General features: G+C 38.2%; 1 protein-coding gene across 2 annotated transcripts in view; it reads right to left on the bottom strand.

The window, feature by feature from the left end:
- The window catches only part of Fbxl17 (F-box and leucine rich repeat protein 17), a 446,310-nt gene extending 429,521 nt beyond the window's left edge, over positions 1 to 16,789 (bottom strand). For both annotated transcript variants that reach the window (XM_063245485.1, XM_063245486.1), the window contains exons 1-3: positions 15,664 to 16,789; positions 6,248 to 6,370; positions 2,466 to 2,723 (exon numbers count right to left, since the gene is read on the bottom strand). In XM_063245485.1, coding sequence (XP_063101555.1) covers positions 2,466 to 2,723; positions 6,248 to 6,370; positions 15,664 to 16,647 — 1,365 coding nt within the window. In that variant the 5' untranslated portion in view covers positions 16,648 to 16,789. The remainder of the gene's footprint in view (positions 1 to 2,465; positions 2,724 to 6,247; positions 6,371 to 15,663) is intronic.
- Between the last annotated feature and the right edge of the window lie 7,513 nt (positions 16,790 to 24,302).

The following is a 24,302-nucleotide window of genomic DNA, read 5'->3' as shown; positions in this document are numbered from 1 at the left end:
TGTAATTTCTTGAATTTAATATTGTACTTTTACTATTATTTGATTTCTGACAAATGCTAGATAGTTAGGATATATCAGAAAAACTAAACAACTTATTACTTTTAGGTAAATGCTCTTTACACACACACACACACACACACACACACATTCCAGGTATATAACTACAGCTTTATAGGATGTTTATGATAGATATACAATGCACTAATTGTTCCACTAGTCAAATTATTTGATATGACTTTTATGGAAATAAAAGTATTCAAATTTCAAGGTGGTATTTTGCAAAAAAGACAGTCTAATGTGCAGGTGCTTCACAGGTTTGTAAAACACTGTTAAATTTTTTTCCCTTTTTTTTTTTTTTTTGTTTTGTTTTTTTTGGTAGAGGAATCAAACAGACACTTGTGCCACTGAGCTATATCCCCAGCCCTTAAATATTGTTAATCAAAATCCAAAACTTTATTTAAAATCTTAAACTATAGATCCATTAGCACTCAAAATGAAATGCTTTGTTTTTTTTGCAAACTAATATAATTCAAAAGCAAGCAGATCAGTATTTGCTAAAGTCAATCAAAATCATAGCATTTAAAACCCTACTATATTTTAAAGTCATTATCAATAAACTATATACCATTCTAAAACATTTGCCAGTTTTTACTGACAGTAAAAATTACCAGTAGAATTAACAACTCAGTCAACTACCAAGTTACTGAGTTAGGAGAAAATAATAATCTTAAGGAAATGTATGCATTATGAATAATTTTATTCCTGGCTTTTGCAACTTTATTATACATCAAAGTTGTCAGCTTACTGAGATCATAACAAACTCTTACAGAAGAGTTTATCAAATACCAATGGGTCATAAAGCTAATACAGAGGGTGGGGATCAAGGCCCAAATTTAACATAGTATCAAAGAATAAAACAGATATCAATATACTTGCACATAAAGATAAATATGATAGTCTTACTATACCCATAACACTACTCCATCAAGAGAAGTATCTAAAATAGGATATCTCTTCTTACAGCACAGCCTTAAGCACAGGAAAATATTACTATGTGCACTTCAATGAGATTCCTGTGAAATTACTGAAGAAAAATATTGAAGGGGTATTGTTTTATTATTTCTCTGCGAATACTACCTCATATAGTTTATTCATAATTTAGAAATCTTGAAAATCTGAAGTAAACATCTAAACAATTTAACAAACCATAATGCATCATACGTTCTTTGAAACTCATTAATTTCAAACTAGTAAAATTTACAATGCTTAATTGACACACTAAGTAATGATCTTTAAGAACATTCTAATTTCTCCTTACTTCGACCATAACTATGCTAATAGTGTATTTCACAAATATTACAAGGAACATTCTCAGAAGTTTGCTAAACTGGTACCTAGTGGTGTACAAAGATTTAAATATGTAACACACTTAATCCAGTTCATGCTGCATAAACCTTTATAGAAAATGTTTCACTGTAAAACTAACTTGCTGAAAATTTCTATCAAAAAAAGCAAAATCATGCTACATTCATAAAACATGTATTTCCTCATAAGTGATTGCTTTAATATATTTTAAAACTTCATAAAGCATTGCACTCATAAATCATTCTATAGAAAGCAGAAACCGACCAGGAAAATTATTAAAATAAGTGACCATAACTGGACAATTTGCCTTTCGTAAATTGGTAACATTCTTAATACACAAATTGAACTGACAAACTCAGTAGTCAGTAGGACAGAATTAGGACAGTAGCCTGAGGTTCTTCTAAATACTGAGTTTTCAATGAACTCATTAGGTTTAAACTTAAGGATCTTCACTGGTTCAGTGAAGAAGCTTTAAATCCCACTTCTAAAGGAAAGTAGCTCAAAAAGAAAGTACATATAAATCTACTTTCAATAAAATTATTAGGCCACATATAGGTAAATACCACGTTTTTACTGATTTTATACGCTTCAAACTGGACCTTCACTTCATGTCTTAAAATACTCGGTATTTTAAAGTATATAAGCAGGTCATCTAGTAACTGAAAGGAAAAACTGAAACTTAAATTTTAGGTCTACCCAAACTGCTGACCCAAACTACATACTGTTACTTAATGTAAAACATGACACTAAATCTTTTTTTAAAAACTCGTAAATTAGTAAAATTGCTGGCCACAGAAGCTGATGCACTTACTACAAAACACTCTAGTTCACAAACCCAAGTAAATATTCATGGTGTGTAAAATGACTCACTTTAGGCTTTAAGCATTTTTTTTTTTTTTTTTTTTTTTTGGTCTTTTTCGTTTTTATCGGTACCGGGGATCGAACTCACAACTGCCTGCTTGCAAGGCAGGCACTTATGCCGCTGAGCTAAATCCCCAGCCCCTAAGCATTATGTTCAATATGAAAACTTTTTAAAGTGTTGCTTCAAAAGAACAGTTTGAATTGCTGAATAAACTCATTGTATAAGTGTTCAAATTTACCTGTTTGAGTCCTTCATCAGTAAGTTTGTCCTGGTTGCCTACATGTACTTTTTGAAGTAAAGGACAGTGAGAGGCAACCGCAATAATAGAGGTGTCAGAAAGCTGTTTACACCTGTACGCTGTATACCTAAGTAGTCCAGGACACTTAAATGCTAGAACACAAACGCCAGTGTCAGACATACTGCGACAATCAGAAATGTTGATTTCTATTATATTCTGACTTCTTGATGCAATTTTTTCCAATAATTCATCAGTGACCTAGGAGAGAAAGAAAGCAATAAATTTAAATTGTTCCTAAAAGCAGAAAGTTACATTTTAAATTTCTCTCATAATATTCATTAGATCATAGAATAACTACATAACAAAAAGAAAAACCTTAATATTAAAGCATAACAAGAACTGTGATATGATAAAAATATGTACTTTTGCTCTCTATCCTCCACTTTCTGACAGAGCTTCTAAAACTCTTGTAATTTCCTGATTGCTCATGTCTTTGTTATTTATAACAAATCCTTGGACCACACCAGTTGGTCAGAACTAGCTGCCTCAGAGTCTGCCACTAGACAGTGCTTCACTATAGGGTTGGCTACCATAAAAACTAACCAGGTGAACAAAGGGTGTTGTTTTTCAGGAGGGGCTATATCTAGGTAATAAAAACTCCTCAACAAGGATATTCAAAGAGCCTCTAAATTGAGAAACACATCCGTGTGCCAGGAGGGTGACATACCCCATACCTTGCCTTATGAGACATTTCTGTTTGGTTGCTCCTGAGTTATATTCACTATAATAAATCAGTAAATGTAAGTTTTTCCTGAGTTCAATATGTTTAGCTCCTTATAAAACCTGAGGTCTCACTGGAGGAACTCTTGAAATTTACAGCTCTTCAATCAGAGGTATAGGAGGCTCCAGAGATTTGCAACTGACATCTGAAGTGGAGGCACTCTGTTAAGACCCTTAACTTGTGAGGAATATGCTAACCTTGGCACATAGTGTTGGAAATGAACTGAATTGGGTGCTCAGATGTGTAATATTGGTTATTAATGTAAAAGAAGCTATGCCTTAGGTGTCAGAAGCAATGTGAGAAAATACCAAGGAAAAATATGTGTATTAACTTTCAATGAAAGCCAAAAATTTTATCCTTTTTGGAGAAAAACTGACTTTAGTTCAAACTTAAAGCTTACCAAAAATTTACCACAAACAAAACTGCATTGAGATTTTAAATGCGATGTTTTCCACTTTTAGATCAGCAAATGATGTACATCAGTCATGCTATATGAACGCTGATTTTTTATACATGATATCACATAATACTATAGGTTTAATTTCAATTGTTTTACTACTATCAGGATACTAACACATATGTAATTAATTCATAGCATAGAAAATATACATTGTATTTCAAAATGCTAAAAATTCTATAGAAATGTCCATGTCAAAAAAATGTATTCAGAACATAATCAATCTTATAATTTATCAAACAAAATATTCACACAGACATCAGAATTTTTTAAAAAGTCAATCTCGGGGCTGGGGATTTAGCTCAGCGGCAAAAGCGCCTGCCTTGCAAGCGTGTGGTCATGAGTTCAATCCCTGGTACCAGTAAAAATACAAAAAAAAAAAAAAAAAAAAAAGTCAATCTCTACATGTTCCCTGACCAATCATCACACTTGAAAGGGAAACAGAGTTAATGTTACTTAAGTCCTTGGGGTAAAAATAACAGAAGGAAAATTCACATGAAATTTAAAATGGAAAAACAAAAACAAAATAGACAGCTGAAAAACAGGAGGAGTAAGAGTCAAAAATAAAACTGTTTATGCTTTCTGAAAACAGCATCAGTGGAAACTGCTCCCTGAAAGATTAAAAGTTTGATATACTTCTCCTTTTCTTTCTTTCTTTCTTTCTTTTTTCTTTTTTTTTGTACCGGGGATCGAACTCACGACCTCATTCTTGCAAGGCAGGTGCTTGTGCCCTGAGCTAAATCCCCAGCCCCTCCTTTTATTTTTTCACCTCCAAATCTTACTATCAGCAGAGGAAAGTCATTCTTAGTGTAATTTTGCTATAAACAGTTTTGACATCGAAGAGTAATGAAGTAAAGGGTAAATGGATTATTTCACAATTTTTTTATTCTATTAGACACAACTGACATCATTCTCTCTATACACAAATTTCATGAACTTAATTAAGCAATAACTAATTCTGTAATTGTTTTAAACTCTTACCAACAAGCAGAAAACAAAAACTGAACAATTTAATATAAATGCTCAGGAACTTGTCTGTTCAAAATGTGACCATCATACATAAACTACCAGTGGTGTAGAACTGACTTATACTGATTCAAGCGCCTAAACTGTGAGCTTCTTTCCAAATCTAAATTCAATGGCATCACATACATAGCTTGAAAATAGCCATGGTAAAATGATTTATATCATAGAATCAGACAAGAAGCAAAAATCAGAACATTTTTTGTAAGCTAGTATCTAACCACACTTCAGTAAGGTAGTAATATTGGAGGCATTTAGAACAGGTTTATTAGTCCAAAAAAATCCTATTCTCATCGGGTATTTTTATGTATTTCTAATGCTAACTACTATCAAGTTTTAAGTATGAATTCAAAATGTTCCAAAAAACTGCAATAAGCACTGTAAGTTCCAGGATTCCATCAACATGAATAAAGAAAATGTGGTATAAATATAAAATGGATTAGTATTTGGTCATAAAGAATGAAAACATGTTATTTGCAAAAAAAAAAAAGGATGACATTTGAAACCATGTTAACTAAAATAAGTGAGACACAAAGTTAAATTCCATAGTTTCTTACGTGAAAAACCAAATATAAATTTAAAAACTTAAAGCAAGCTAGTATAAAACAAAAAGGCAACATTTCTTTGTGTGTGTGAGGTGTTTTTTAGGAGGGGTTGGGTTTTTTTGTTTTGTTTTGATTTGTTTTTGTCTTTTTGAGACATAGTCTCACTATGCAGTTCAGTCTGACCTTGGTCTCACTTTGTAACCCATGTTGTTCTCCAACTTGCAAACAATTCTCCTGCCTCAGCCTCCCAACTGCTGGAATTATAGGTGTGTGCCACCATGCCAGCTTTTAAGGCAGGTATTTTGAGAAGCTAAAAGAGGTTGGGGAGGGGGATACAAAGGGAGGCAAAGGAATTATAAATTATCCAGTGTAATAGGAGAATTAGGAAATTTGTCAAAAGGAAAGTTTTTAAATAAGAGCATATGTTACTTTCATTTCTTCAGCCATGAAACACTGAAATAGAACCTCTTCATAGCATTGCTCTGAGGATCAAATGCGTTACTATGCATAAAGCCTTCAGAATAGTACACAGCACAGAGGCAGAGATGCACAAAAAGTTTGCCATCAGTTTCTACTGTTAAACTATTACAACCTCTCCACAAAAAGGAATTGTTTACTAATTTTAAAAAGTCAAGGCTGGGGATATAGCTCAGTGGCACAGTGCCTGCCTGGCAAGCACAAGGTCCTGAGTTCAATTCCCAGTACAAAGAAAAAAAAAAAGTCAAAGGAAAAAGAGGAAAGACATAAAGGAATATGATAAATATTTTAAAAGACCTAAATTACCTAGGTATGCTTAAAACTATCTTGTTCACTATAATAACCTAGCTTCAACTTTAATTTTGCAAAACTACATTAAGAAAGCACAAAATTGTATACTGTAGCCATTTGAACTACCTTGAACAACAACATAGAAGAGATTTTTTAAGAGGAAGGAGTTTTTTTAAAACTCAGTAGGTCAAATTGAGTATTTCTATACCTGTTGACGACTACTAAGATCCAACTGCTTCCAAAACTGGAAATCTAAACAAAGGTCACGCCAATACTTGCAAACCAATGATGCAGAAAGGCAACGTTCATCCAGGGACAAATTGGAAAATATCTGTAAATAGAAAGAAAACATATATGTAGTAAACATTTCCCAGGCATAGGAAAAGGCTTTAATTAGTTAGAAAATTATTTAAAATAAGAAAACCACCTTGAATACAAGTAGCCATAGAAAAGTCATTGTTAAGGGTTACTCTATACAGGAGCTAAGAACAGGGACTGAAGGGGGAGAGAACGAAGTGATACCAGCATGTATGTATGCATCTGTGTATTTGTTTGTATTTTAAAAAGATTGGAAGGATAAGCCAAAAACCAATAAAGACTGCTTATCTTTAGGGAAAGAGAAAAAAGACTAGGAAGAGGACTAGAATGAAAGTGAGATTAAAGATCTCTGATTTGACCTTGGAATTATCTAAACATTTTATATGCAATTTAATAAAAAAACAAACAAATCATAAGAAAAGCACACTACCTCTACAATATCTTTTTCTAGAAATCCATAATTCCAATCTCTTACTGGGAAAAACATACACACCTAATGTGGGACATTCTACAAAACACCTCGTCAAAACTCCTCAAAATATTCAGTCTTGAGAAACAAGAAAAAACTGAGGAACTACCACAATCCAGAAAGATTAATACAAAATGATAAGTAATGCAATCCTGAATCAGATCCTCGGACAGAAAAGGACATTAAAGGAAACATAGGTGAAATCTAAATAAAGCTGGAGTTCACACAACATAATACAACAATATTCATAGTTCCAGCAAATGTACCACAGCAATGAAAGGTAATAAAATTTTGGAAAACAAACTGCGTACAAAGTACAGTGATACCTCAGTTATCCAACTCAGTTTACTCCAAATTCATGTTGAAAAACCAAGATGTTTGAGAACTAACTAAAAATGGAAAACCACTAGTTCTGAGATCCAAAAGTTACATTTATAAATTCATTTTTCCAGAACATTAACAAGTTTTGTAATGATTTCTTTAACTCTTGCTTTAACTCTACATGGTTCTCAAAGTTTTCCTCTAAGCTTATCGCTGGTATCACCAACTTTTCTCAGCACCATGGCTATGGTATTTTACACAAATACACACATACATCAAAGAAGCCCAATGAGGAATGTTTTAATGCATGAACACAAGCACCATATCTTGTATGTGCGGGAACAGCACTTTGCACTAAAGTGTTACCCCTTTGTGTCCTTGGTGAGAAGTGCCATGTGACTCAATCTCAGCCTTTACAGGTTTTTTTAAGTCAAATTTTCAGCTGGACTATAGAGCGAAGTTAGAGCAAATTCTTTTTTCAAACTTCTCTGTTTGAGTAGTGGCAAGTTCAACCATGAAGCTTTTGATACTAGCAGACACTAGCTATTATCCTTGCACCTTACCTAGCAGGGCCACTGTGCGAATCTGAGAGTACAGTTTGTGAACAGTTCTGAAACTGAGAAGGAGTAGGCAGAGCATAAACAATTGCTATTATAACTATGCGCTAAAATGCCTTACCTCTGTACAATCAGAAAATGTAGACATCTACTCTAGAGTATCCAGTACGTTCAAATCTTGAGTCTTAGGAAAACAACTGCCTGAACTTCCTAAACAAAGGATCCACTGAGAAGAAAAGAATATGCATAAGAATCTCCTAATGAATGCACCTGATACCAGCAAACATGTAGTAAGCCTATTACAGCCTTTCACTCACAGTTCTTATAACTGAAACCGCTGGACAATATACTAAAAACAAGTATCTCAAGACTAAAAGAGTTAATAATGCGTGGGCTACAGAGCAGAGCAAAAATCTGAAAAATGACAGAAAAACAGGAATGAGTGTTCTTGGTTTGTCTGATAGTTTGTTCATTTGTCTGTTTTTCCTTTTCTCTCCTCGTGGGAAATGAGGATAGTCCCTTGCAAAACTGTACAGCAGGTACAACAGGCAAAAATTCTATATAGAAAGCCCACCTTGCCCTAAATTTAGCTCAGCGGCATAAGTGCCTGCCTTGCAGGCGCACAGTTGTAAGTTCGATCCCTGATACCAAAAAAAAAAAAAAAAAAGAGAGGCCACCTTTCTGCACCAAAGGACCACGAAAATGCAGCTCTGCAAGACACAGAATGTGAGTAGAATCTTCATGTTTTGTTTTTTTTCCCTCTCCCTTTTTTCTTCCAGCTCTCATATCCTAAACGCTACCTCAGCAGAACTACAATGTGGCAGCTGTGCAGGAACCTTCTGGCCAAAAGAACAAGGAAATAGAACTCTGTGGTCCAAAGAATGTGCAAGGACTCATTACTTTTTTCTGATTCCTTCATCAAGAAAGCAGCCCCAGTCACAGAAACCTACATAGCAGCCAAGGTGGCTACGGATCAATGACAGAAATCCCATCTTTCTAGCCAAAAAAAAATAAAGGTTTACTGCATACAGCCTGGCACAACCCTTTTATGCATGGCTATGTGTTGATAAAATTTTATTTACAAAAAACTGGCAGCATATTTGGCTTGCCCAGGTCTACAGTCTGAGGCCTGTGTCTTACAATACATGCACTACAAGTTATGCATTCCTTCTGACACTTTAGCTACATCTCATAAATTTTGATATGTACTGCTCAGTTTGAAATATCTTCTAACTTTTCTTGTAATGTCTTCTTTGATAAAGTTTATTCACAAGTGTTAAATGACATCAGCAAAAATTATAGAAGAGAGAATTTCAAGTCTATCCTTTAACAAAAACAGCATAAATTGACAAAAACTGTCATCAACTACTACATTAAAGCCTTAGAACGGATACAAAATTTATAGAAACCAGGAAAATATTTAATCAAGAAAAGGCAACTGAGTTTCAATAAAGGAATCCCTGTCAAATCACGAGTGAATTAGTAAACTAAACAAAGACTTCAGAGACTACATACAAGAACCAGATGTCATGAAATTAGTCCAGAGAAGTCACTAGGAAACAGCAGAAACCATAAGCAGCAATAATAAATCCTAGAGAAGGGAAAGAACTTGATTCACAGAATTGTTTTACTATAATATTTAGTGTCCGCTTTAAAACATATATATGACATACAATTAAATATATGTAACAAAATTAAATCAAATTATCTATCTATATCTATCTGCTTAGATAGATAGATAGGTACACTTATATGAGAGTTATGCAAAGAACAAGTAAGCATGACCTGGTCACAAGAGGAACTTAATAAAAACTCCCTAGGAGGAAATTCAGTTATTGAACTTATTTTGACAAAGACAATAAAGCAACAATTAAGACATAATCAAAGAGGTAAAGGCAACCATGTACAAAAAAATTAAAGGAAGACTGGGCATGAAGCTCAGTGGTAAAGTGTTTGCCTAGCATGCATTGGTTCAATCCTCTATACCACAAGGAAGAGAAAAACAGAAAAGAAAATCATGAGAGTCAAACAGAGATGTACAGATATCCCATCAAATACAAAATATGCATAAAAAGTAAAAGCTGTGGGAAAAAAACAAATTCTGAAAGAGAATCATACAATAAACTAAATTCATTATAGGGATTCAGCACAAGATTAAAACAAGTAGAAGTCTTAAATAAGTAAGCTAATGAAGGTCTACGTATATTGGCATACACCACTACATCTGACTAGTTAGACATTTTTTTTCTATAAAGTTGTAGGGATTGAACTCAGTACTGCACTGTGCTACATTCCCAGGCCTTTTGATTTTTTTCAAAAAATCTTTTTGGGTCTTGGTAAATTACGGAATCAGGCCTGCCTGGATCTGTGATCCTACTGCCTCAGCCTCCCAAACTAGGATTATCAAATGGGGGGAAGGGGGCTTGCTGATCTATCCAATTTTTAAATCTGCCTTGAGAATGACACTTGCTTTCTGCTAGACATTCTCAGCATCTCCAACTATCACCCACCCTCACATATACAGACACATAGTTTTTACAATAAACCAGAATGTGTGGGGAGATTGTCCCTTATGGTTCTCTCACTTCCAGTCTGCCTAGTTGATTTATAGCTAGTCTTCCACTATCAGCACACCCTCAGACTAACAAATACGTGGTTTGAATTTGTGTGTTTCCTACATTCTTACCACTTTTAGCAGACATACACAGATTTTTTACTCATTGTCATAATATGAGTTAGTCCTCTGGCAGCAAAGCTGCTGGCTTTTCAACTACAATTCTTGCCACAAGGGCTGACATAAGAGGTCACAGTAAAGGCCCCATGCGAAACTGTAATGGACTTTCACTACAATATTCTTACCGGAAGCTCTGAAAGTTTCCTAACAATAAGTGCTTTCCAACTTTTTGTCTACCTTTGGTTAACTTCCAGAACCTTAATACTTTCAGGCAATTGTGCCACTTTATACTTGCCTTCTGTGGTAAGGATAAACTAAATTCTTCATAGCTCTAAATCCTGCTCATTCTCATTTTATATGAGAAAATAAAGCCTTTGGGAGACTAGATTATTTGTTTAAAAGACAAGCCTTCAAAGACAAACTTATCCCTTAGTAAATGGTATGCAAAGCATGGTCCTTGTGTGTGAGCAGCACCTTGTTTGCCTAGCTTTTTCTTTGTCTTCTGTAAACATTTTCTCTTTTTTTAAAAGAGTAGTATCACAATATATACATCATTTACTAAATTCACATAGATCTAGAATAATTTCATTCATTCAAGAGAAAAAGAATTCAGCAAGTAGATGATAAGCATAAAATAAAATATATGATCAAAGATTAAGCCTCTGCTATGCTAATATGAAAAACCCTCACTTACCCTTTCTCCCTTTCCCTATCAAGAATACAACCTGGTACCCCAAGTTGACAAAGAAAGGCAACAGCTACTCAGGACAAAGCACCAAAAATGACAGAATTCATAAATGTGAAGTAAACAGATGAGATCAGATCCACACATAAATGGACAAAGAATACACACACACATATATAATAGAGTACTATTCACCCATAACAACAAAATTTTGTCATTTGTAGGAAAATGAATGAGTCTGAAAACCATCATTTTGAGTGAACTAAGCCAGACTCACACAAATATTGCATGTTCTCTCTAAAGTGTAGAAATTAAAACATAGGACAAAAAAGTAGAAGGGGGACTACTGGACAAAAGAAAGGGAGTCAGAGGGAGGTGGGGTGTAAGGGTAGGTAATAAGTAGGATCAATGTGAACTAAAGATAAGCACTGAAACTCCCCCCAAAAATGCAAAACTAGGGGGAAAAGCAAGGCAAATGGAGTGGGAGGTGAAAATAATCAAAGTATGTGCACCTACAAATCTACTAAAACAAAATCCATCAATCTATGTCACCAATAAAAAAGTGAAAAAACTGAGAAGTTAAACAAACTTCACTTTTTCGTAGACTATCCTCTGGGAAAAAAAGGACTATAGGGGCTGGGGATTTAGCTCAGCGGCATAAGCGCCTGCCTTGCAAGCAGGCAGTCATGAGTTCGATCCCTGGTACCGATAAAAATGAAAAAACCAAAAAAAAAAAAAAAAAGGACTATAAATCTGACTCTCAAAAGTTCATTTCAGTATTAACCATTATTCATCTCTTCAAGGTTAATTTGGTAAACAGAACCTTAAATCAAGCATTCATGAAAGAGTATATATTAACCTAATTCTTCCTCCCACTTACTGAAATCTACACTTTAAAAAATGGGATTATGTTTCTCCTTTGACTTTCATTTCCACATACATTTGTTCCTGTTTTTGTATCCAGAAAAAAAAGATAGATCAAGTACTTAAATTTTCCTTTAAAGCACAAGTCTCTTATAAAACTTCCTTGACCACCAAATCAACTGTTGGTTATAAACCTATAGAAATAAGAATTCAATATCTACTGAAAATATCAGGGGCAAATGTTTGTGAAATAGTTTTCTAACAATAGTGATAGATTTTAGATCTCCCCGCTCTCCAAGCTTACTTTAGAAAAAAACAGGTCTGCTGAAAGAGTGGGATAATTTAAACATAAAGCACCAAAAAAAAAAAAAAAAAAAAATCTCTAATATTTAAATGTAGGTCTCAACATACCAAATTACTCACACAGAAACTAGGTAAGGAAAAAAAAAAAAAAAAAACAATTTGTTGCACTGTACTTCTGCCATATGAAAATCTAATTGTAATTTCAGTATAGGTATAGTTGCTCAAGTTACGTAAGCAACAAGTAGCAAAGGCAAAAGCTAGCTAATTTGATGCAAAATAATCTAGTATCCAAAGACTAACAGGTATAAACACTGAAGAAAAATGCTACTCCCACAGCTGACCTTTGAAGAGCCATTCTTTACTTCTCAGATTTCTGTATTTAAAGGCCACATTCAACCCTATTGGTCCAATTATAAAATTAATTGCATACCAGTGGTTTAGAAGTTATGTGGCATAAGCCCCACACAATTCAGGAATCCCTTTCATAAAATCCCTAAGAGAGTATACAAGGCTTCATAAACAATACTTTGAAAAGATCCCTAAACTTGGAATCAGTGAGCTGGGATCCAGCCAAAGGGTGCCATTCACTATAAAGCCTTAGGGTAAGCAAATTTACTTAACCATTCATATCTGTGCATGCATTAAAAAAGAGAGAAGTGCTATGAAGACTTTATATAGGACTTTCTTCAGTGACAGAAATGTTCTATATCAGTACAGTCCAGGACAGTAGCCACAAACCACATCTGACTATAGATTTCTGAAATGCATTAAAACTGAAAAACTGAATTTTAAATTTTACTTAACTTTACTTTAAACTTAAATACATGTAGCTAATGCCTAATATACTAGACAGCACAGGTCTAGAAAAATAATCTAAATTGTTAATAGTGGTTACTTCTGGAATAGAAATCACTGGGAGAGTAGGGGGTAGAAGCAAGACAAATTTTCGCTTTACCTTCATTATTTGGATATTTCAAAGTAAGAAATTTTATTATTTATATAAAAAGAAAAGGAAAAAACCTGATATTGACTCAAAATTAGCCTACCAAAGTCAACAGAATTCAGTTTTTCTTTTCTGTCATACCTGGGAAAAATTAAGCAAATAGCTGCTTTACTTCAAATTATCCCTTCAAAAACCACATTTCCTCTTGTTTCTCTCCCAAACTCTTCTGCTTCCTCATTTTTATAACAGCAGTATCAATTTGCCTATTCATAAGAAGCAGTACCATAGGGAAGGCTATTAAACCTTATCAGGGGTAGGGAGGTATGCTTTCTAAGAACATTTTCCAACGTAGGTGAGGGATCTATGCTTCTCTATGCAACAACCCTGCTAATACTGGGAAAAACTTGTCACAACTCCCTAACTCTTGTCTTTTCCAAGCCAAACACCTCCAATCCTGACCAAAAGCACAAAGACGTCTTTCACCATCATATGGCTCAATTATAGTAACTCAAACACTAACATTTCTCAGAACTCCTCTTAGTAATATGGCACAGTCACCCAGTCTTACCCAGATTCTAAACTCCTGATTTATTCATTCATTTATTAATACTTACTGAATACCATATAGCAATGAATAAGATCGCTATACACAGCACCTCTGCTCTCCGAAAGTTCTACTTGGTTTGGCAGACACTTGACAAGTCTTTATCTCAACTCATCCCAGACAATTTAACTCACTTCATATTGAATGTCACTAGCATCACAAGATTTAGAGAATGTTTATTCAAGTTTCTAATAGGTATGTGGAATGGAAATCTATATAACATGTCCAATAACCCAACATAACAGTGCAAGTTCATGGATAATTCCTAACGTTCCATAGGCCAAGTCTGCAACAATCCACAACAAAAGTGCAAAAAAGAACAATGTAATAAATAGGAAAAATTTACTCCATAGTACTCTTTATTATGAGATTGCGTCCATTCGGCCTTTTTGATATTAAAATGTTCTCTAGGTAGTGGCTGAGGTTGAAAGAAGTACCTGGTTTTTTGTTTTGGTTTGTTTTTAAACAGTCTTACTTGCCAATGAAAACTCTATAGCAAGTATCTGCTGATATTTGCCCATGTCATCCAGTGATTTAGAGAACTTTGCTTCCTCTGCCCTAAACTGCACTTTATGCACAGAGTAAGCAATTACTCTTTTGACAGATGTACCTCCATAATGCTTAAAGCATCACATTTTGGTAACTGAAATAGAAGGCTTTTCATTCTTTCACTGTATTATTCAGAAGAACATTAATATCACAATAAAACAGATTCAAACACACAATTATAAAAGTGCAAAAAATCTAATTAAAAAATGTATACTGGTGTCAAAGACAATTGTAATTCATGGCAGTTGCTTTAACAGAAGTAGCTAAATTCTTATGTTTATTTCTGACTAATCTTAAATATCAATGTAAAGAGGTTTACACTATTAAACTCCAGAAAGAAAGAGATAAGGGTGGTCTCTTAAAAACCATCAAACAATATTGAAAAAAAATACTACTAACTACCACATACCTAAAATTGTCACTAGTATTGACAAAACTGTAAAATTAGTGACCTCTTTAAAGTAACAAAGACCCTACAGGACACTCTTCTTCATCACCTCTCTCCACAAGAAATACCGCTGTCCTGGTAATCTGCATGCCTTTATGTAAGGATAAAAATGTATGAAGGCAATACAAAATAACATCAACAAATGAGGTTTGCTAAGGGAAGCTGGTTTAAATGCCCTAGTTTAAAACCCAGATTTGCCCTTAATGTGCATGACCTTGTACAAATCATTCAACTTCAAGCATCTCTAGACTGTTAATTCCACAGGAGTAATTCTGCCTGACACACTACTAAAAGTTTTCTGTTCCAAAACACATTGAAAAGTTAGATTTTTTCCTCCTATAAAATAAAAAACACTATTTGTCTCGAAGCACGAACTTGAGGAATAATGTATGTGTATAAAACCCTGGCAGAGTGACTGATGATTGTAAACACCCAGTGAAAGTTAACTGCTATCACCCAACAGATATCCAACCTAAAAGTACTGTTCAAAGACTTTCAAATACTGAGTAAGCCTTTACCCACGAAATAGCCAATGCACAAATTACTCTTCCCTCTGTACATAATGTATGTATCTGTACTTCACACATGTAGGTCTATAAAACCTACAAATAGTTTATAAACCAGTGCAGTAGGAATCTAATAACACATGAACCCTGAATTGTGCATACATTTACACTATGAAAAAGCTAAATTAGGTAGACTCAAATTTTTGTACTTCTAACCCGGTCAGGACCACAAGCACTCATGGCGTGGCAGTCTCCCCTTGGGAAGTCCCCCAGCTGTCAGGGACCCCCTCCCCTGCGCAGAAGGGGAGGAGAGATAAAACCTCGGAGGCGGGGGCCTGGGTTAGGGAAAAGGGAGCCTCCCTGCGCCTCTCGCTCAGACCCACCTTAAGCAGGATGGACGGCGGCAGCTGGTTGATGTCTGGGGTTTCGGGGGGCGGCTCCCTGTGACAGTCGCAGGGATTTTCGGGGAGCTCCTGACCGTTCGCGTCGCCGCATTCAAGCTGCTGCTGAGCGGAAGAGGGGGCGGTGCCCCCGGCTCGGACCGCGTCCCCGCCGGCCTCGATGGGGGCGCTTTCGGAAGGTGGGGACGAGGGCGGGGAGCAAAGCGGCTGCGGCGCTGGCTGCTCCGGGGCCTGGCAGCAGCCGGCGTCGGGGGGCCGCGGCGGAGAGGCACCTCCCCCCGCAGGCCCGCCCCCGCCGCCGCCCCCGCCGCCGCAGCCCCCTCCGCCACAGCGGGGCTGCTTGCAAGGGGTGCAGGCGGGGACCCCGGCCCCCTTCCGCTTGCACACCATCTCAGGGCCCGCGGGGGGCTCGGCCGGCGGCGGCGGCGGCCCCCGGAAGAGCTGCAAGGCGGCGGGCGGCCCCAGGAAGCGCACGGGCCCCACGCTGGCCAGGAAGAGGCTCCGGCCCTGCTGCTCCCAGGCGGCGGCCGCGGCCAACCCCAGCTCTCTGCAGCAGGAGGCGGGCGACGAAGCGGAGGCGGCGGCGGCGGCAGCAGCGGCGGCCGAGGACAGCAGAAAGCGGCGGGCGGCGGCGGCGCAGTCCTGGGCGGCCAGGGCCGCGTAGCGTCTCGCCAGGTGCTGAGAGGCGGCGGCGTAGGCCCCGTCCCGCGGCGGCGGCGAGAGCGGCGGCTCCTCCTCTGGGCCGGCGGGGGCGGGCGCGCCGGGGCTGTGCACGATGAAGCAGAGCATGCAAGGCCCGCGGAAGAAGCAGTCCCGGCTCCGGGGCGCCGCCGGCTGGGGAGGCGCCTTGGCCGGCGTCCGGCGGGGCAGCCTGAGGAGAGGGCGCCGGCGGCGACACCAGCTGCAACAGCGAGGCCTCTTCTGGCTCGGGCGGTTACGCGGCTCCTTCGAGAGAAGGTGGCCCATATAGAAGGCCCCGCGGAGGGGGACGGGACGGGGAGGAGGGAGGCGCGGGCGGCCGCTCGCGGCTGGGCCTCGGGCCCGCAGCGGGGTCGCCCGCCCTGCCCTGCGCACACGCGGGCACACGCGACGGTGGGGGCGGGCGGCGGGCGCCCGACGGGGGCTACATGCTTTGCCCCGGGAAGCCGGGAGAACGGTAGGCCGAGCTTTGGGAACGCGAGAGAGAAAGCGAGTGAGTCTGCCGGCTTGACGACCAGTCCGGACCCGGCTCGCCGCCTCAGTCAGTCAGCGTCGCGGCGGGGGCTACGCCGGGTCCTGCTCGGACCATTTAAACTGCGGCTCCGCCGCCGGCGCGCGTGCCCGAGACACGGCTCGGAGCCGCAGGAGCGCGCGGCCGGTCCCGGAGGGGGCGGAGCCGGCCGCGGCGGCGCGCTCGGGACGTGGACGCGGGCGGCGGCGGCTCCGGGGGCAGAACCCCAGCTAGCGCTGTTGGCTGGGCGGTGACCGGCGAGGGTGCGGCACTCGGGGGCGCGACGCGCGCTCCGCCCTCGCGTCCCCCGAGGGTTCTCCGGCCGCTGCGCGCGCCCAGCTTCTGTAGCGGGAGGAGACACTTCCGAGCCAGCTGTGTGACATCCGTTTCCACGGCCACGCTGACTTCCTGAGGTGTCAGTTCAGCCACTGCCATTGGCCGGGAGCCGCTGGGCTCTTCCCCTCACGGTCCCCGCAGCTCTGCACCGACTCGGAATGCAAACTGGCCTTGAGCGGCAGATGCTCTGCCTTTGGGTGACAGCGCCTGTCCGTCCGTCCTCACAGGAAAGCCCAGTTGGTGGTGCGGTGCCACTTGTTGCGTGCTGTCGCCTTTGCACAACTTTGTTTGAAAATGAACACGTAGGAAAATAGCTATATGTGGCACAGAGAGGTTTCCCAACCCAGTGAGGCACATTACAAGCTTTCAAAGACTGCCTTCTGCACCTGGGAATTGTGTCTGCCCTTTCCCCCAGACTTGGCGCAGTGCCTGTGTGACACAAGCCTTGATGGCCCAAAAGAGAAGGAGGAGATAGCCATGATGGTTTTTGCTCCAGTGAAGCTATAGAGTTAGGGTAGGAACCAGGGCCCACCTGGTGTGGAGAAGTTAGCTTTCAGGATGGACCTCTGAGGGGAGCCTGGGATATTGACAGGAACCTGTCGCTGTCTTAGGCTGTCTTGTACTGGTATAACCATACCACAAAGGATAAATTATAAACCGTTTTGGGGGCTGGGCAGTCGAGTATATTTATAACTGCATGAGAGGAACTAGAAAGCATTCAAGAGTCCCAAAAAAAGAAAATCGGTTTTCATTTTTTTTAATCAAGAAGTCACTCCCCTAAAGTAGCTGTATTCATCCGTGAAGGTAGAGTGTTCAAGACCTTGCTTGCCTTTCTTGAAGGTGCCAGCACTTAATAATGTTAAAATGACAAATTTCACCATGAATTTTGGAAGGGCTTATCAAATCATAGTAAGCCTTGATACAGGTAGCACAAGAGGAAAAAAAGGTGAAATAGATTGCTTTAGTTGGGATGTCTTCTTCATTGTCCCTGGAGGGGAACAGGAAAGGATAAAGGATGGAGACAGTTATCTGGATGTTTCTGGTGGGGAAGTGAAAGAGTTCCTGTTCCTTTCTCATATTTTCTACCTGCCATCAGGTGGAGTCTAGTTACATGCAGAAGGATGGCAGGTGTTTTTAAATGCTAAGGATAACCTGAGAGACCTGATGTTGTGAAATATTCAAGATTCAGCTGAGAATATTCAAGATTCTAGATTCAGCTGAGAGACTGCTTTATCAGCAAGACTTTTCCTACCACCACGGGCCTTCACCCAAAGATGCCATCAAACCTTTCCTATAGTGGCCTTTATCTGATCATAAGTATGTCCTATTCAGAAAATCCCCCTTTCTGAGCTTAATCATAATGAAATAGAATTCCAAGAAATTTAGAGGCAAAAAATTTGTCGAAGTATTTCACACACATTCACTATCAAATGTGCTGCCAAACTACATTTACTTATAGGTATCTCCACAACTTTCCTCCCTCCGACTGTGTAAAAAGTTCTTATAAAGCCCCAGATTTCCATTGGTGAGTGGCAGAGTTTGCTTAAGACTTTATAACAGATCCGTTGTCATCTCTTCTAGGCTCCATTTTGATCAATTCTAAACAGTTTATTACTTGATGCCAAAATTATGTGCTTCTCAGCTTCACATAAGTCAAACATATATCTACACTGTGATCTAGCAATCCCACATCTGATATATATCCAAGAGAAACAAAAGCATATATCCTCAAAAATACTAGTACAGAAATGCTCATAACAACTTTATATATAGTCACCAAAAAGCTGCAAACATCCTAGGTGTCCATCAGTGGGAAAGTAGGTTAAAAAAAAAAATTAGTGTATTCATCCTGTGAAATACTACTTAAAGAAAAAAATAACATGAATGAATCTCAGAAATGTGTGCTGAATCATTCACCTTAAAGTTGGAATCCTGGAATCTACTTGATTTTTACTAGGTTTGTAATATGATTCTAGTACAGGCTGCATAATGTAGTACATGGAGACTCATCAGAACTATACATGCAATTACTCTGTAACTAATTTTCAGTCAAGTGAGGTAAATTCTTACTCCCAGTTCCTGAACTATTCTGATATATGTTATCACCATCTCCCTAGCACTCCTCAGAAAAATCACAAATTCCTTGAGGTTTAGGAACATATCTGAATTCACTGATCCCTCTTAACTGTTTTTATTTTCTCTGTAGTTTATTATTACACGGTGTATGTGTTTGGTTCTTTGTACTAGACTGAACTCCATAAGGATAGGGACTTTTTTCAGTTTTCAGGAAAATCTGTTAGCCATAAAGATGAAATGGATTAGGAAAAGGTTCATAGCAGAAAGACTAAAAAAGAAGCAATGAAGAGGTTTTAGAAGCATAAATTGTGGCATACTGAGGATGATGAGCAGGGATGGGATTAAATAACATTTTTGGAATGTGGGCTTTTCAGGATTTAGTGAATTATTTATAAATGGATAGAGAGAATGGAAGGAAGTAAGGAATCTGAATGGCTATTTCTATGCGCCTATAAGGAAAATGCAGGTAGCTGTAGCAATCAAGAATAACCCCAACCTGATAGCAAGAAAACAGGCCCTCTGTTGTACGTACTATAATTCTTAATTCTACCAACAAACACATATGCTTAGGAGAAAGCCAGCACTACAGAAGGGATGCCATGATTTCAATCTCGTGAAACTTGAATTGAGAAGCTAGCTGAGTACATAATAGGGCTTCAGATTTACAGAACTATGAGGGTAAATAGTTTTTATTTTTCTATAATTTGTTTTCACAGGAATCGAAAATATTCAAACAGCTCTATGAAAACCAAGATTGATGTAATTCTAATAGCAAACAATTATCCATAACTCCAAATATTAACTCAAGCTTATAAAAGGAAACAGCTAATCAGAACTTAATATAGATGGTTTCCCAACTTTTATATAAATTATTGGAATAATTAAGGCAGAAGTGTAGTTTATTACTTGACTCGTTTAACTTTCTTCCTTTACTTTTTTCTTCTTTAAATGAAATTGGTGCAGCACAAAAATGTTCTGCAGTCTCTATTTCCTCAATTCTATGCCCAGCTATATCCTGTAATTTTATTCTCATTTTATTTTTATTTATTTATTTATTTTTGGTCTTTTTCATTTTTATCAGTACCAGAGATCAAACTCACGACTGCCTGCTTGCAAGGCAGGCACTCATGCCGCTGAGCTAAATCCCCAGCCCCTCTCATTTTCAATAGTGTTTTGAGAAAAACAAAATTGCTGTATATAGGACTAACCAATTTCATAGTTTTTCCTCCTAAGTTTAATAACATCTGGGTTTCTTACATAATTTTAAAATGGTTGCATACTTAATAAGCCAGGACCAGATATTAAAACTTTTTATTAGTGATTACAAAGTGGCCAAGCACTTTGACAACTTGTGGTTATAATTAAGAGATGTCTATGCTCCAAACTTGCTTACTCTGCCCAAGTCTGATGCATGATAAATTGCTGGTTCCTAATTCATTCCTATGTCTGAAAATAATTCTAACCAGGAAGTACTGAACAACCCATTTAAGTTACAGTGTATGTATACTCATTCGGGGAGCAAATGGGGAACAAAAGATGGGTGGCAGGGTTGGTAATGTGAAGGTCATCTGGTCTCTGCCTGTGACTCAGCCCTGATCCTGTATGTTAACAGTGCTGGAGTTACTCCTGGATTACAGAACTTTTTCCTCATTTATCAGGTGATGAGTCTTTCATTTTTATTAGTACTTAGAGAATGGTTGTTACATTAGGTATACAAAGGAAAAAGAGAACTGTTTATTCCTTAGTTGTTTTTCCTCACAAAAATAGAAAACTAGAGTCACACCCACGTGTGAAAGCAATGGAAGAAGTGACCTCAGAATCCGTTCTCTGTAAACTATAAATTCCCCTAGCTGTCTGGAAAGACACTTTATTGTGATATCACCAGTGTTGAGTAGCCTTGGTTTTCAGTTCTGTTCTGTCTTCTTTTCACTGATACATTATTGGATGTTTCTCATTTTTAATTCAGTTTGTTCTGTGTTACTCAGCCACCCTTAACAGTATGTTACATACAATAGATCAAGCTCACTTGGGATCCATTGTTACCCACTAATTATACCTTAAGACCTGGGTTTTAAAGCATAACTGTGTATAACTCAATTGTTAAAGTAGATGGATATGCCGTCCCTTTAAATTTATTCAGAAATATCTGTTACTGAACTGCCTCTCCTGTCCCCAATTGAAAATTGAGAATGAGAAAAGTAAGAATGGGAAGGTCTTTTCCTCCCTTCTGGGGAACTTATTTTGAAAGGGTAAAAATCATTGTTGTGGCTAATATATTGTTTTTTTATAACTTCTTTTCCTTTCACAGCTGCCTTATATCTTCATTTCAATAATGTTTGGAAGTGTGTGTATTAAAGAAGAGTTTGGGGAATCACGATTTCTTCCAGTTCTTTTGCCAATAATTTTCTCCGAAGTCAATATATTTCCTCCTATTATCTTCAACATTTTTTAAAAGCAGAATACATTTTTGAGAAAAAGCTTCTGTCTCAGAGACAGAAGGGGTCCCCAGTGGATTGTGCCCCACCCTGCCTTTTTTTTTTTTTTTTTTTTTTTTGTATCAGGGATCCAACTCACAACCTTTTGTTTGCAGGTAGCCACTGTGCCAATGAGCTATATCCCCAGCCAACACTTTTAAAAATTGGCATTAACATTAATGAATTTTTGTTGTTTTGATTTTGGTTTGGTTTTGTGTTTGTTTGTTTGTGTTTGAGACAGGATCTTGCCATGCAGTTCAGGCTGGCCTTGAATTTACCCCCAAATTGGCCTTGAACTGACAAGGATCCTCCTGTCTCTGCTTCCCAAGTGCTGAGGTTACAAGAACCACCTTGTAAACACCTGACTAACATTAAAGAATTTTATTTTTTAATTTTAATTTTAAAGGGAATAAAACAGCAACAAGTCAAAACAGTGATAAGACAGCAGGAAATCTATAATACTTAATATATTGCATATTATTGTTCTCTAAATAGTTGCTCAGCTTTAGGCTTGCAAAGTCAAACAATACAGTTCCTGCAAATCAGCTGGTTGCTCATAGTGGAAGGAGGGGGGAGGGGTCTATTCTGTCCCCAGCCCCTGCAGTGGCTAGCTGCAGGTGGGGCTTAACTTCCTTGTTCTCCCTGATCTGCACTCCAGTGGGCTCACAGAGTGGGGCCTAGCTTCCTTGCTCCATTATTGAATTCTAATGCATCTTACTGCACTGCAAATCAAAGGTGTCCATTGTTGGCTTACTAATTGGTAACAAGACTGTAGATAGTGGCAACTCCTGTTTTCATGGTCTATGAGTCTAAAGGAACATTATTTCTAAAGTAACATCATTGTATTCCATGTCAGCTATAAAAAGATCAATAATATTCTTCCTATCACCAACAGTGCATGTTCTTATAAGTAAAAAAGGAGGAAAAAAACTTACTTTGACGCTATGAAGAGACTAAAGTATGTTGGGAAACTTCACTGAAAAAATTGTGGGGTACTTAAATCATTGAAAAGGAACAACGATCCATAAAGAATGCAAAAGAAAATTTGTTGTTTCTAAAAGAATTGAATTCTAGGGAAATTAACCCTAAAAGCTGCTTTAAGTTGTATTGCCTATTCGATCGTTTTTCATCGATTTTTTTTTAAACAATCAGCCTTCTGTCACCTCTGAAATATCTCTTTTCTTGTCTTTATATTTCTGGCATGTGGTCATAGTTGAGGATTTTTCAGTGGTGGCTTCATCTAGTGTGTGACATTGGAATTGATTCACGGTGCAGTGCTATCTCAATGGCACTAGGATTTAAGATGTCAGTGCTACCTGCCCTAAGTAGCCTGGGTAAGATAAAAGGGCAGAAATACACTGCTAAGGTCTCTTGTTAATGTCTCCTGCTTGCCATGAACTGGTTCTCCTCTGCATTGCTCCTCTGTGGAGCCACCCCACCTTGGAGCCAGCCAGTTATGGGCTGAAATTTCCATAAACTGCGCTAAATAAAACTTCCTTCTTTAACTTTTGAGTGTCAAGTACTTTATCTGAACAACTAGTGAAAAGTAAGACACGGCATAATACTTTCTGAGTGTATAAGAGTTTTTTTGTTTTGTTTTGTTTTGTTTTAAATTTCTAGCTAGCTAGCTCAGTGACAATACTTTCCTAGTGTGCAGAAGACTCCAGGACCAAGCCTCAGTCCAAAAAAACCATTTTGTTTTTATCTTCATTGAGTGTATGTATAAAAACTCATGGATTTTGAATTATATAAATTATACCTTAATAATCCTGACCTGAAAGATATATAACATATGACAATAGTTTTTATCTAACCTAGACTTTTCAAACTCTCAATGTCATGGGAAAAGTAAAGTAGGGTGTCTGAACTACATCTAAGGAAACTGCAGAAATTACACAGCCAGAGGAAATGAATGAGCTTGAAATGTACTCTGGTCTGAAATAATTCAAGAAAACAATAAAATAGTGTTTGTACAATTGGGAATATTTCTGTGTGAACTAAATGGTTGAATATGAACTAATGTTACATAATTAGGGTGAATTTTGGAACATTAAATGGATGGTATGCTTATGCAGAACAATATCTTATTAGGAGATGCATACTGAAATATTTAAAACAAAAAAAATTTTTTAGAACTTAATTTCAAATGATATTTGAAAAAACTTACAGGGACTGCCATGGTGGCCCATGCCTGTAATCCCAGCTCTAGGGAGACTGAGGCAAGAGGTTCACTGCAAGTTCAAGGGCTACAACCTGGGCTACAAAGTGAGCTCAAGGCAAGGCTGAACTGCATAGCAAGACTCTTGTCTCAAAAGGAGAAAAACAGACTTGCAGAAGAAACATGATCATTTCTGAAGTAGTTGAAGAATTTGTAAGCACACATTACATTCTCTTAATGCTTTGATTTGAAAAAGGACCTTTATTATATACCAAATTTATATTTATGGAAATGTCTATTTTGCTCTGTTAATGCTATACTATTTTATTAATTGTAATTATCTGCATTATTTGCTTTTTTCAAATAT

The sequence above is a fragment of the Cavia porcellus genome, unplaced genomic scaffold, assembly GCF_034190915.1.
Source record: "Cavia porcellus strain 051 isolate PalLab524CR breed Dunkin Hartley unplaced genomic scaffold, mCavPor4.1 scaffold_2, whole genome shotgun sequence".
In the NCBI taxonomy this organism is placed as follows: Eukaryota; Metazoa; Chordata; class Mammalia; order Rodentia; family Caviidae; genus Cavia; species Cavia porcellus.
The sequence above is the reverse complement of the archived record's forward strand: the minus strand, read 5'-3'. Positions and strand labels throughout refer to the sequence as shown.